The following is a 12,849-nucleotide window of genomic DNA, read 5'->3' on the forward strand; positions in this document are numbered from 1 at the left end:
TTGAGCTTGACTACTGATTTATTGATTGTATTATTTGCCAAGTTACGGCCGGTTACTCAGTCTGGAAAAAGAGGACTATGTTTGTTTACTACTCTGGACTGTAGATATGCATCTTCCTTGTTTTGATAATGTCTGTGTTGTTTGAGGCAAAATATTCTCTCTAAATACACAAACAAATAAATGAATGGCACTTTTTTCAATAACTTATTTTGTACAGACTGTGTTTACATTTGAAAAGCCATGTTGCATTTATGTATGCATCCAGTGGGGCATCACAATAAAATTAAGCATAATGTGTTAATTCCATAATAGGTGATATGTGATGAATTTAGGTGTTAAAAGGCTGCATATATCGGTATCGGGTGATATCGGTATCTGAAATTAAGGGTTGGACAATATCGGAATATCGGATATCGGCAGAAAAGCCAATATCAAGCATCCCTACACATTGACAATAAAAAAGGATTAATATATGTAAAACGTTACACACAGAACCTTTGATATGAACAGACATCCTGGGAAAACTTATTAAATACCTCAATTTTCTCCATCTAACATACACCTGTCAAGATGTGAGATGTCCTCTCTATTTCTGAGAACCTTCAGAAAGACCAGTCACCCTGAATAACCATCATAAGAGACATCAACCATCCATCCGTCCGTTCATCAATCTCTCTGTCAGCTCCATATCAGCCGGTGTTGATTGGGGTCCAGTCAGTTGATCCTCTGGGGATCGAGGGGACTTGGGTTACAGTTGGAGAGGCCATCTCACTTTTCGCGCCATCCAACCTTTTCAATCCCCCTCCTCCTCTATTTCACCAGGTGACCCATCTTCATGACCCTCATGGAGAAGGTGTCATGTTTCTCTCTCTTTTTCTTTGACTCACCCCTCTTTCTTTCTGTTTGTCTCTGAAAAATGACTGCTGGACAAAACAGTTAATAGTACTTTAGATGTCATACAAACTGTATCGGGCTTATCCGTGCAGAGATTTACTACCAAATTGCACTTGACAAACTTCTAATTGTGTAATTCAAGATCTAATGGTGTCATTATTTGTAGTCTGACAGCCTCCCCAGTGTGTGAACAGCAGTAAGTGAGATTTACAGCTTCTGGCTGTTTGGAGACTCGCCAGTTTTGTGATGTTTTACACCACACGCTGAAGCAGTTGACAGTGCACAGAAGACTTGCTGCCTGCTCGCTGTAATAATTCTTAGAGAGAAGATATCCTCACTATTTCTTGTGTAAATATAGCTTCAAGAGACTTCATTGTATCCATCATTGTATGTGCTTTTTTTCCCTCTTAGTATTTGTTCTTTTTATTAAGACGGAAGGAAAACTGGGAGGCAAGACACAAGGTTCTAATCCTCTATCCCAATATAAGTAATTTCATATATCACGATATAGCATGTTTTCTGGTAATCCATTAAACAAATAGTCTATATGAAATAACAACATGGTAAAGCATTTTTTGTATACTCCTCTGGGAAATAAATACTTGACAAATGAAAAGTAGTTTCTCATTTTATTAAGAACTTAGTGCAAAGTTAACATTACAGTTTTAAGTAAAACACTGACTGTTGAAATACAGTACATGCACACAAATGGTAAGATATAAAAGTAAAACTGCGATCTTCAAATGATATTCCCTGTTTGTTATTACCAGTTTTAGACCATGTAACTGTGTATCACATCTTGATATATGATCATCACGATACAGTTCCATTGAAAGACCATAAATTCTATTGAATTATTTACCAGCCTTGGCTGAATCTGAAGTTTGACTATTGCATTTGTCAGATTTAGTGAAGATTATAGTCAAGGTGTTGCTACAATAAAATACTAATCACTAATAGGACACGTGCAGTTTGTGCTTATGTGAATAATCCATGCTTTTTTTTAAGCTGATCCGAAATATGTACAGTTGCTTTGTCACTTATTCGCACAGATGAAGGATGCGTGGTGCTTTGCATTGTGTTCTCCGTACATAAGTTAATCTCTTTATTGCACATAAGTTACTCTCTTTATTGCACTGTCGTGAATCACCTCACATCAAGCACATTGTCTTTATGTCTCTGTACATGGATACATGTGGCTTCTCTGGATCCAATGTTATTTATTCTGTAGGATGTTTTCCTTGCTCTTTGTGTTCCCTATCACCAAGGTTGGCAGAAGATAAGCCATTATTTCTTTCTCTTTCCCGTCTTGCATTTCTCCCTTTGTCTGTCTCTCTGCCTTTCTGCCTCTGTCAGTTCACATTAATTGCATTTATTGACATGGCAGGAATGAAAGTAACCAACAGTATAAAGCATATCGACCCACAATACTGTATTATAGACTTTATTAGATGACTGTCCCTCTATTTCTATCCCCGTCTGCGTCCCTATCAGCTGTGGCTATAGCGTCATGCTTAGAATAGTAATGTATCTATATAGTGTAACGTTACATTTAACTTCCCTTATGTGGAGGGTGCATATCTTAACACTTGATATGAATTGGTCCGTCATGCGAGTGGTGGCTCTGCCTGGACTAAAGATAGAAAGTTCCATACACTCAAGGCTTTTTTACCTTTTATGTCCCTGGCCATGCATTAAAAATAAAGCAAACATGCCCCAGCAGAGCAGAGTCCTGACAATATGCTGCCCCGTCGTACGAACATATAAACTAAACAGCCAGGGGCTGCCCGACATAAAGTAAACACTTAGCATGTGGAGTCCAGACACTTGTCTCTTCTGTCAGTGTCTCTCTGTCCCATGTTGATGAAGGGTTTTGGCTGTTCTGTATTGACAGAATTCATAAATTGGAAGTGTGGGTGAATGGCTCAAAATCCAGCACTACCAGCAGTGATACTTACTGGTTCAGTTTATGCCTTCAAATAATGTATCTTCTTGTTTTAGTCCAGTGTTGTTGATAGTGGACAATCTATATAATGCTTTGGCAGTTAGAGTATCTTACTCACAGTTGGTCCAGTGAGATGTAGCCCTGGTCGGGTCTTATCTGGTGTGTAGATATGGTGATCGAGCCCGGGAGGAGGAAGCTGTGGGTGGGTGGGTGCTCTGAAAGGACTCAGACACTGCCATGAGGCCAGGGGCTGTTTGTGTTGGCTGACACCTTCCTTACAGCAGTAATCCAGTCTTTCTCCAGCTGGCTAGTTACTACACCTCCCCCTTCCTTGTTCCTTTCCTTCCATCCATCCTTCCCTCCTAAAAGCAGCAAAAATTGCCTTGCTTTATGACCAATTTTTTCCTTCTCTTTTTCAAACTTTTTGGCATTTATCTCTGCTCACCTCACTATTCTTTTCTCCACACTGCTCTTTCTGTGTTTCTGTCTTATGTGACATTCCTGTCACTAGTCCAAAAAAGTAGACGATCCAACGGAATAATCTTCAAATTGATTACCACGATTAAAGCAACCAAGATCATGAGATGAGGTGGACTGGAGTCTCCTTTCCCTTGCCTAAGATCATCTGTAGATGTTGGTGAAACCTCACACCCACCACTGACCATTTAGTAAAAAATTAATTTCCTATGTGTTGTCTGCTGGAAGGCTGTCGCTCTGTCACTTAATTATTTAAAAAAAAAATGCCCATCGTGTGAAGTCAGCGATATGTAATTTACCACTACTGGCGCCAGGGGCACACAATTGATTTATTATAGAGGCTCTTTAATGTGAACAGCTGTTTCCTACTAAAAATAGGTCAGGGGTCAGATAAAATGACCTTGTTCCCTTTTTTTGTGCTCCCACTGAGATAGAAAGCTTGATGTGAGGTGGGGAATGTTAATGTTGGATTCAGATGGAAAGTCTGTCTCTGTCTTTCACAGTCTGTTTGCTTTTGCTCAATGCACGGGGCAGTATAGGGGATAATTACAAATTGTGTATAGTTTGATCAATGTCTCCAGCCTCTGACATGACGACTAAAAGGCTTTTTACTTGATTACACATTTTACTGTATAATTGAGATTGCAAGAACAGGTTTTATTATCACTGTGTTGTGTTAATGGAAATATTTATAATCCCATTGTGTAAATGATTTTTTTCCCTGCTGGGAAATCATCACAGGCATACATTTATCAAATATAAAAATATTGATTATCTATGTAGAAGTTATTTAACCTAATATCAAACTCTCTACAAAAGTATTATCCTTGAAAGGCCTGTGTTTGTCAGACCCTTTTTTCTCCCGTCTGACTCTCTATCTATGTTATCCCTTATCATTTGAAGTCTAGCCGTTTGAAGACAAGCCATGTGCCTCTTGTGTTCACTGTTGAAGTCGGAGGAAAGACTTAGGGAGTGGTTCAGGGGCCCTCAGCCGCGGCACTTCCCACCAGAGCGACCTCTGACCCCTAGTGCCATTAATCACTAGGCTCCTGATGGCCCTGTCCCTGGGGGAAAATCAGTCCAGGGCAAAGGATGATGGGAGGTGAAGCCTGCAGCCAATTACAGATAGGCTCAGAGCAGCCGAGTGGACAAATCAGGGCTTTACAGAGAGATGAAATACCCAATAGTTGCTTACTGGAGGCCTGCATGGCCTAATGTCACAAAGCGCCCTCATAACATTGCTGATCATGGTCTCTCGTCTTCTCTAAGGAAAATGAGAAATACGGTTGAAATGGGAACAATTATACCACCGGAATAGAGCGCATCTTAAAGCGACTTTGAGGCGAAGGTGTTGTGCTGCTGCGATCAAAAGAAATGTTTCGGGCTGGTCTAATTAAGCCTGTTAGTGCTAAATGTCTCCAGGGTTGGAAACGGAGCAGATGTTGCACACCAAAGGCAGCCTCTCAAATTAGGGAACTCTCTGGCTAACTGCCCAAGTGTTGCTAATGTGATTTTTGGTCAATTACGGTATTATCAAAGGTGCTTTCCCAGCGTTTTCATATGTGCTCGGGCCAAGGTGAAATGTGAAACCTGGCTGATGTCAAGTGTTGACTAATTAATGCTGTTTAAGGTTTCAAACCCATCTCTGGTACACTAAATATATATAGACACTGCTCCCTCAAACCAATCCTGTATTTTTTTTGGCTTGCTGTGTGTAGTCCTGTGTTCTAAAAGTAGTTCATTGTAAATACATTTGATTTTAATTTATTAGGATCTCCATTAGCTGGGGCCATAGCCACAGCTATTCCTCCTGGATTCCACACACCTGTGCATCTATATATTGCTGTGAATAACTACATTAAACTACAAACACCATAACAAAACAGTGATAACAAAAATAATAACAAAAAACAACAACAGTCAAAAACTCAACAAAAAACACACATTACCTAAATTATTCACAGAAAATAGAGATAAACATATATAAATAAACATGACATGTGTCTATGATGGTCAGACCAAACATAAACATAAAAACACATAAACAAAAACCCTTAATAATTATATATCTTGATGGGAGTGGCAGCATCTTCGGAAAATACATAGAGCTGCTCAGCTAGGAGATGTTTTTTAAGCAATAATCTGATCTTATTTGACAGCATACACTAATAAAGAGGTGAATAATCGAGAGGCGTGAATTAAAGCCTGACTAACTGCTGGCCTGTCACTCTGGGGCCAGTGCTGTTGTGTCTCATTTGTTGTGCTCTCATTGTTCATGTCCGGGCCAGTATGAAAACATGGCTTCCTGCTGACCTGCAGTTTAATTCACACATCAATAACCCCTGGCTGATCTCTGACCCCTCTAGTTGTACTAATTGTTTGATGCAGGATTGATGTCCAATGCTGCATTAAATAACTGACGAGGCGCTGGCAGCAAAGCATTCCTTTTGATCCGCTGTGGGTTCTGGAAGTGTGGCTACTGTCCAGAGATGTAGTGAAAGGTCTGCCATCTACATTTAGTTTACTAGGCTGCCACTTCAGAATAAAGTTTACCTAGTTTTCCGTCTGATAAGAATTTGAAATACACTGTTAACTTGGTTGTAACTGATTTAGAAAAGGTATACAATACATGTTTGGATTTCTGAAATTAAACAATTTGAAACAGCTACCACCAACTCTTAAAAGTGAAGTGTTAAAATTAAAAAAAAGATTAATAAAAATGTATTATTGTAACAGAGACATCACATACTAAATAAATGTTCCACTCCTCTCTTGCTCTGTTCATTGGTAGGCTAATACAAATGATCAGTAAAGGTAGCTGACCTCTGGGCCGTTTGTTTTGCTTATTGTTAATTGGCTTTGGAGATAAGATGGCTGTTTTCCCAGAACAGCATTTTCTGTGGCATAAACAAGCTGAATAACATTAACCACATACAGTATGCTGCGGTGCTGTGGTTATTCTCATTTTACAGGGTGAGATCTGATCCGAGATCATCTGATATAACCTTCAAATTTTTACATGAATGTTCTTGGACATTAATTCACTAGACAGAGGCAGGATTTCTTTTGCCAGTTGTACTGGGTTGCATTCAATTTTACAGGTGTACCTAATAAACTGGTTCCACTGGACATACATATATACACACACATACATGTATTTCTGCTCCTTATGTGTTATCCTGGCTGCCTGCAATTACTTGCTGGTGTGTGTTTGAATGTATAGACCCTAGCAATAGGTTGCAGTGGGCATCGGCTTTCCCAACCCCCCATCGCCTTTCCCGACCACTGCTCCATAATGACATGTATATTAACAGGTTATGACTCTGTCTCTCTCTCTCATCATATACAAACAAAGATCCCGCCTTTTTCTTCCAGAAATCTGCTTTATTTCTTGACAAACTTATGCAAGATTTTCAGTGAACACAACAGTAGAGAAAGCTTTCATTTCATCACCTTTATCATTACAACCAATATTAAGTAGTGCACTTCACAGGTCAGGGCCATAGTGCTCTGACAGTTCTGCCACACCTTCCTGATCTCCACACTTACTGTATGTAGGTCCATGTGTTCCTACGTAGGCCCCTTGCACATGGCTTAAGACATGTTGCTAACTTAAGAAAATGAATCAGGGCTAATCGTCATGGCCTGATCACGCTGCTATTTTACGAAGTCATTAATGAGTCTGATTCCAGGTTAAGAGCAGGCTGTAGAGGGGCTGAAGGATTGGCTGGCATTAGCTGTGAGGGCAAATCTGTACGACTCCCATGCACTGGGCCCAGCAGAACTAACAGCAGAGGGGTGTGGATTTACTCAGTACAATCCTCTAAATGAGCTTCATTATACTGACCTATCCAGGAGCCCCCCGCCCACCGCTGCCCATGGATTAGCAGGTTGTCACAATCCCCAGTCCCCTCCTCCCGCTTCATGTGTACACTGTTGCACATTGCACTTTTTGATTCCGTTGCGCACTGCGAACCACCCCCTCCTCCCTCCTCCTCGTCCTCCACCCCCCTCCTCCCCACACGCTTCCTGCAAGCCTCAGTGCAGATAAGCTGTTGACAAGATTAATGCATCTGTATCAAAAGTCTAGAGCCGCTTTGCTTTGTGTTGTTTGTGAATCCCCTTTTCCAGGTCAAGCCAGATTGCCTTAACTGGGCTAATATGTTTTCAAGCCAGATTTAACAGGCGTGAAGGCAACAGGCCTGACACCCCTGTTTTACCAGCATCCTGACAGCACTTGGATCAGTATCGAGGGGTTTAAAATTATTCTGGTTGTTCAGCATTGATTAGTATGAATTAATGTATCATTTAGAATTTATCCTGCTTTGAAAGCTCTAAATGCGTTTTCTTTGTTAGGTGCCAGTATGTCTCATCAGGGACTCACACAAGAGAAATTGTCAGCATTATGGGTTCCATTCCCGTTGGGATTGTCCATGTTAAAAATGCATGCACATGAAACACAAATGCACTTTGAAATACATCCATCCACCATAAAGCAGTCATTGTGCATCACTAAACTATTCCATTCAGATGTATGATTCATACTGTATTGATTTATTTTATGGTTTTCCTCTCCTCCATAGGAACCCCAGTCAATCGTATCCCCATCATGGCCAAGCAGGTGCTGGATCTGTATATGCTGTACAAGCTGGTGACAGAGAAGGGAGGCCTGGTGGAGGTTATCAACAAGAAGATCTGGAGAGAAATCACAAAGGGACTCAACCTGCCCACCTCCATCACCAGTGCAGCTTTCACCCTGCGCACACAGTAAGTCTTGTGTCACAAAACAACCAGCGAAATTCATTTCACCGGCTGAAGTAGCTATAAATTGACCCAGTCTGTCTAATGTTAATCTTTTATTTACGGGAACTAAATAAAGAATCTCAACTGTGTGACTTCTCAGCTGGAAACAAGCCCCTTCCTTATTCCATGAATATTTGTGGATTTTCATGTGTGTTAGTATGAGTACGGATGTCAATATTAACCCGTGCCTGTGTGTTTATACACATGTGGGTTTGTTTCCTCCACCAAGCCGCCTTCCCTCTTCACATTCACTCCCTCTGTCCATTACATCACACATAGTGCCCATTGATTCCCATAGATTTATTGATGTGATTTGGGTCAGAGTTCACAATGACTAAGGTGGGGTTTGACTGACAGATTGTACGCCAAGCCGCGACTAAAACGCTCTTGCTATCTCGATGGAAATCCTTTTGTAGATGACGGACCTCACTATCATGTCCACTAGAAGGGTTCTCTAATTAACCTTTATGTATTTTTAATGTTCATGGGCTGTTGTGTAGCATTGCTCTGTTAGCTCTGTGTAATGGATGCTGCTCTTAGCGTCTTATTGATCTGCAATTCCACCATTATGCAGTCAGCATGCACAACACTCTATGTTCATTTTACCGAACGCTCATATGGGATGAAGAAATACCAGAGCTGTGACTGTGCATACTTGTGGAGCCCCTGTGATGTCATCTAAGTATACTATTCAGCATACAAAACATGTTTTGCACAATTGTCATACCAGGTGTCTCTCATTAAATCCTGTGCTATTACATGTTAGTAAGAAGGTTGCTGCCAGATTTCTGAAGTAACTTGATTTTGTAGATGTCATAGTGGGTTTAAATAATCAGAGAAGGGAATTGGAGAACATAACGAGATACATTTATTGGCCCTGTTTATGCATCTAACCAGATGTCAAACATGCTTTGTGTGAATGTAGGAACATAATCCCTATGACAGTAATGCTGGAGATAATAATTAAAAAGGTGTGTTCTTTTATACAAAATTCAATCCAAACAGTGACTAAAATTGACAATACAGTAATTTATAGTGGCTTTTTCAAACTATACAAAACTGTGATCTCTCACTCCAAAACTAAAAAAGAAAACCAGCATATTATATCATTGTTTCACTTTAAATATAGGTTTAACTGCAGTACATGTAAACACTTTCTTTGATTTGCAGCCACACCTGTATTTTTTCCATTCCTCATGTACAAGTCAATTTAGTCACTGGTCATCTGAGATTCAGATTACTGTTCTTGCATTGAAACTGCTGACATCCAGTATAATTTGCTTTTGTAGTATATTAAAGTAAATATTCTTACAATTTGACAGTTTTCATGCTCAAAGCCATTTTGATTTAGATAGTGGTGCAATGCTAGTAATTGCCATATAAATATTTCTGTGATGATCTGACGTATTGTTTTGTGTATGTGTATGTTCTCCTAAGGTACATGAAATACCTGTACCCGTATGAGTGCGAGAGGAAAGGCCTGAGCTCCCCGGGCGAGCTCCAGGCTGCCATCGACAGTAACCGTCGTGAGGGTCGTCGTCCCAGCTACAGCAGCAGCCTGTTCCGCTTCTCTCCCTCTCCCAGTACAGCACCCCACATCCTCTCACCTCCCAAGATGCACCTTTCAGCTCTGGGGGCAGCATCAGGGGCCCTCAACGGCCTGCAGGTCTCACCAGGACCCTCTCTGAAGAAAGGTAGGAACCATAGAGCTGACAACCAGACAGAAAGACTGCTGATGACCTGAATAAAACCTCTAGCAAACCTAAGTACTTAGCCTCTAGTTTTACAAGACTTGGCAAAACATATATTTTGAAACGGAGCTTCATGGCAGCGTAAAGAGGAGGCTTATCTTTGTTCCACAAATAACAATATGGGGAAAATCAGTTAAAGGTTTGTGGGGGTTGTTTAATAGCTGCACGTAAATTGGCAGCTCTCAGATGTATATGTGAAAGGAAATTAAAGTAGTGTGAAAAAAAGCATTTACAGTATGCTCATAAATGTCTTTCTAGATCTATGGTTATATTAAACTAGGTAAATGTTTACTACAGATAATGTTGGATTGAACTGGAGTCTTCCAGTTATAAATGTGCTGAGACTTTGAAGTATTCATAGGGAAATACTGCCCTCTGTAGCAATTTAGAAAACTACAACTAGTCATAGCAATGGAGAAGCACATGAATAAAATAAAAATACTTACAAAAAAGGTTTGAATATTAATCATTTAAGGTGGCTTTTTCAGTATTGATATGATAGCGAAGCATTTAAAATAATAATTTACAAGCCCAGACACCAAAACCAAAATAGTTTTCATCTGAGCAGCTCCTCCGTTTCATCAAATGTGTGTGAATGTGTATGCATGTGTATTGGTACGACAGTGTGTACATGCAGGAATGTTGGTATGAGAGTGTGCTTTTACATTTGCGTATTACATTCTTGCAACAAGTCATGTCCCTTCCCTCCACCGCTTCCCGCCATTAGTGTGTGTGTGTGCATTTCTTTTATATGACTGTGTGTGTGTGTGTATGCGTGCGTGTGTGTGTGTGCGTGCGTGTGTGCGTGTCAGTCCAGGTGTTTAAGAGTCCATGTGTGAACCAATTTTGCCTCAGGCTGCGGAGAGCCCTCACCTTTTTACCAATTAATAACATGGTTCCCACGCTGGGAGGGACATTTTATGAACTTTGAAGCCTTCAGTCCACATCAGTAGGATCCTGTTGATAACTGTCATTATCCTTCTGTCTTATCTGATGTCACTTTGACTTAGTTGGAATGTGACTGCTGTGGACCCTGACAGTATCCATGGTTTGACTTGAGAAATGCACTGTATTTTACCTGTCAGCCGCTTTATGGGCTTGGATAGGATGGCACGTGGTTTGACCGACCAACTCACCACTGATATGTAACTGTTTTGTGTTTATTTCAGTAAGTACTTCTTAAATAGGGATTCTGGGTTCATTCTTGTCCATTATAACGAAAATGGTCATTTATTAGTAAAAGTATGTAAATTTAGCCTTGAGGTCTTTAATTTTTATTAAACCTTTCTTATGTTAAAAACATACCTGAGGTTTGCTTGTTGGCTCTTTTTTAAATTTTCTTTGTTGTGGTCAAATTTGGATCCAACTATATTGTTACGGATATTAATTAAATATTCCAATTATCCCATGGTAATATATGGTAGATCATATATCCGTTTTAATATATACTGGACAGGCTGAGCTATCCCAGCTCATGTTGGGCAAGAGTGCACCCTGCAACAGGACCAACACATAGACAACAAATCACATTCACCTAATGTACATTATTTTTGCTCGATGTAGATTGCCACATGGATCCATTACTTCATGTGACTAACCCCCCATTTTTCTCTCTTCCAGATGACCTGACCCCCTCCATCATGGCGGCGAGACCCTCCATGGCACTGGCCCTGGGTCACCAGCAGGTCGCAGGTTTGGCAAGAGCCGCCACGCTGGAGCAGCTGAGAGAAAAGCTGGAGACCAGCGGCGGAGGAGAGGGGCCAGAGAGGAAGATGGCCCGCTTAGCGGAAGAGCAGCAGCGCCTGATGCAGCAGGCTTTCCAACACAACCTGCTGGCCATGGCTTCCCAAATGCCCATGAACCTGCGCCTGGGAGCCCCCACCATCACCACCAGAGGTCAGTGCAGCCAAGTTTGGCAAAATACTGTTAAAAGGAACTGGAAATGTTGTAAGTTCTGTGTTTTCCCATTGAGGCAAAAGAGGAACTTAGTATTAAGCAAATCTTAGTTTACAAGGTTTGCCACATTTAATTTCAACAATGTCAAAGATAAAACACAATTCTACAAATCTAACTGAATTATAAACAGATATAAAATGCTAAATAATTATATATAAGTATTCAGCCCTTTGAAGTCAGTATTGATTTGATTTGGACTTGGCACCAGGATATCTTAATGTACTAATGTTAAGATTTTGAGGGCAAATGTGTCAGGAGAATACATTAAAAACTATATTTCTGTGTCTTCAGATGAGAAGCAGCAGGACATGTCTCTGAGCATCTCAACCAATGGAAATGCCAGCATCACTGTCTCAGTTGAAGTCAATGGCACAATCTACTCAGGTTTGTATGGGGAAGGAGTTAACATTTATAAATAGTAACATAGTAATAGTAATAATATGGTGAATCCCTCACTTCAGCCTTTTAGTGATAAAGGCAGCATGTTCATGCACTGATGCCTCATGTTTTCCTACAGGAACCCTGTTTGCCCAGAAGTCTGGTGGGGCCCCGGGGCCTGCTGTGTCGGCTGCTGCTACTTCAGCCCCCCCTGCTGGAACCAGCACTAGCTTTGGCTTCTCTGCACCCCTGGCTCAGACCCTCAGCCCCTCGTCCTCCTCCTCCTCCTCCTCCAAGGGCCCTGGCTCGGCTGAGCCGGCCCCCAGCGGATCACCCTAACTCAGGCTGCCCTTTGTACCTGCTTCCCAGGCCTCTCTTTAACCTGGAGGCCCAGCAAGAATATTCAGTACAATGAGAAACCGATAAGTTTAACAAACTGTTGCACAACAAATACCTCATCAAACCCTGTCAACCTCTTGGCTGTCCAATCATGAACACAGAGCCCAGGATATTATATGACAGCATGTGCCCAAACGCACAGCTATGCATTTTACTCAACATACAAACAAATACACGCACTACACTACAAACACACACACTTACATACATAAACAGGCACACAATCTACACATACATACATACTTG

At 41.0% G+C, this 12,849-nt stretch overlaps 1 protein-coding gene across 1 annotated transcript in view; it reads left to right on the plus strand.

The window, feature by feature from the left end:
- LOC310948307 (AT-rich interactive domain-containing protein 3B) overlaps nucleotides 1-12,543 on the plus strand; it is a gene marked incomplete at its 3' end in the record, with an annotated part of 53,516 nt that extends 40,973 nt beyond the window's left edge. The window contains exons 5-9 of the mRNA XM_083915390.1: nucleotides 7,900-8,083; nucleotides 9,557-9,813; nucleotides 11,491-11,766; nucleotides 12,118-12,210; nucleotides 12,344-12,543. Of these exons, the coding sequence (XP_083771516.1) occupies nucleotides 7,900-8,083; nucleotides 9,557-9,813; nucleotides 11,491-11,766; nucleotides 12,118-12,210; nucleotides 12,344-12,543 (1,010 nt within the window). The remainder of the gene's footprint in view (nucleotides 1-7,899; nucleotides 8,084-9,556; nucleotides 9,814-11,490; nucleotides 11,767-12,117; nucleotides 12,211-12,343) is intronic.
- Between the last annotated feature and the right edge of the window lie 306 nt (nucleotides 12,544-12,849).

The sequence above is a fragment of the Echiichthys vipera genome, assembly GCF_963691815.1.
Source record: "Echiichthys vipera genome assembly, chromosome: 1".
In the NCBI taxonomy this organism is placed as follows: Eukaryota; Metazoa; Chordata; class Actinopteri; order Perciformes; family Trachinidae; genus Echiichthys; species Echiichthys vipera.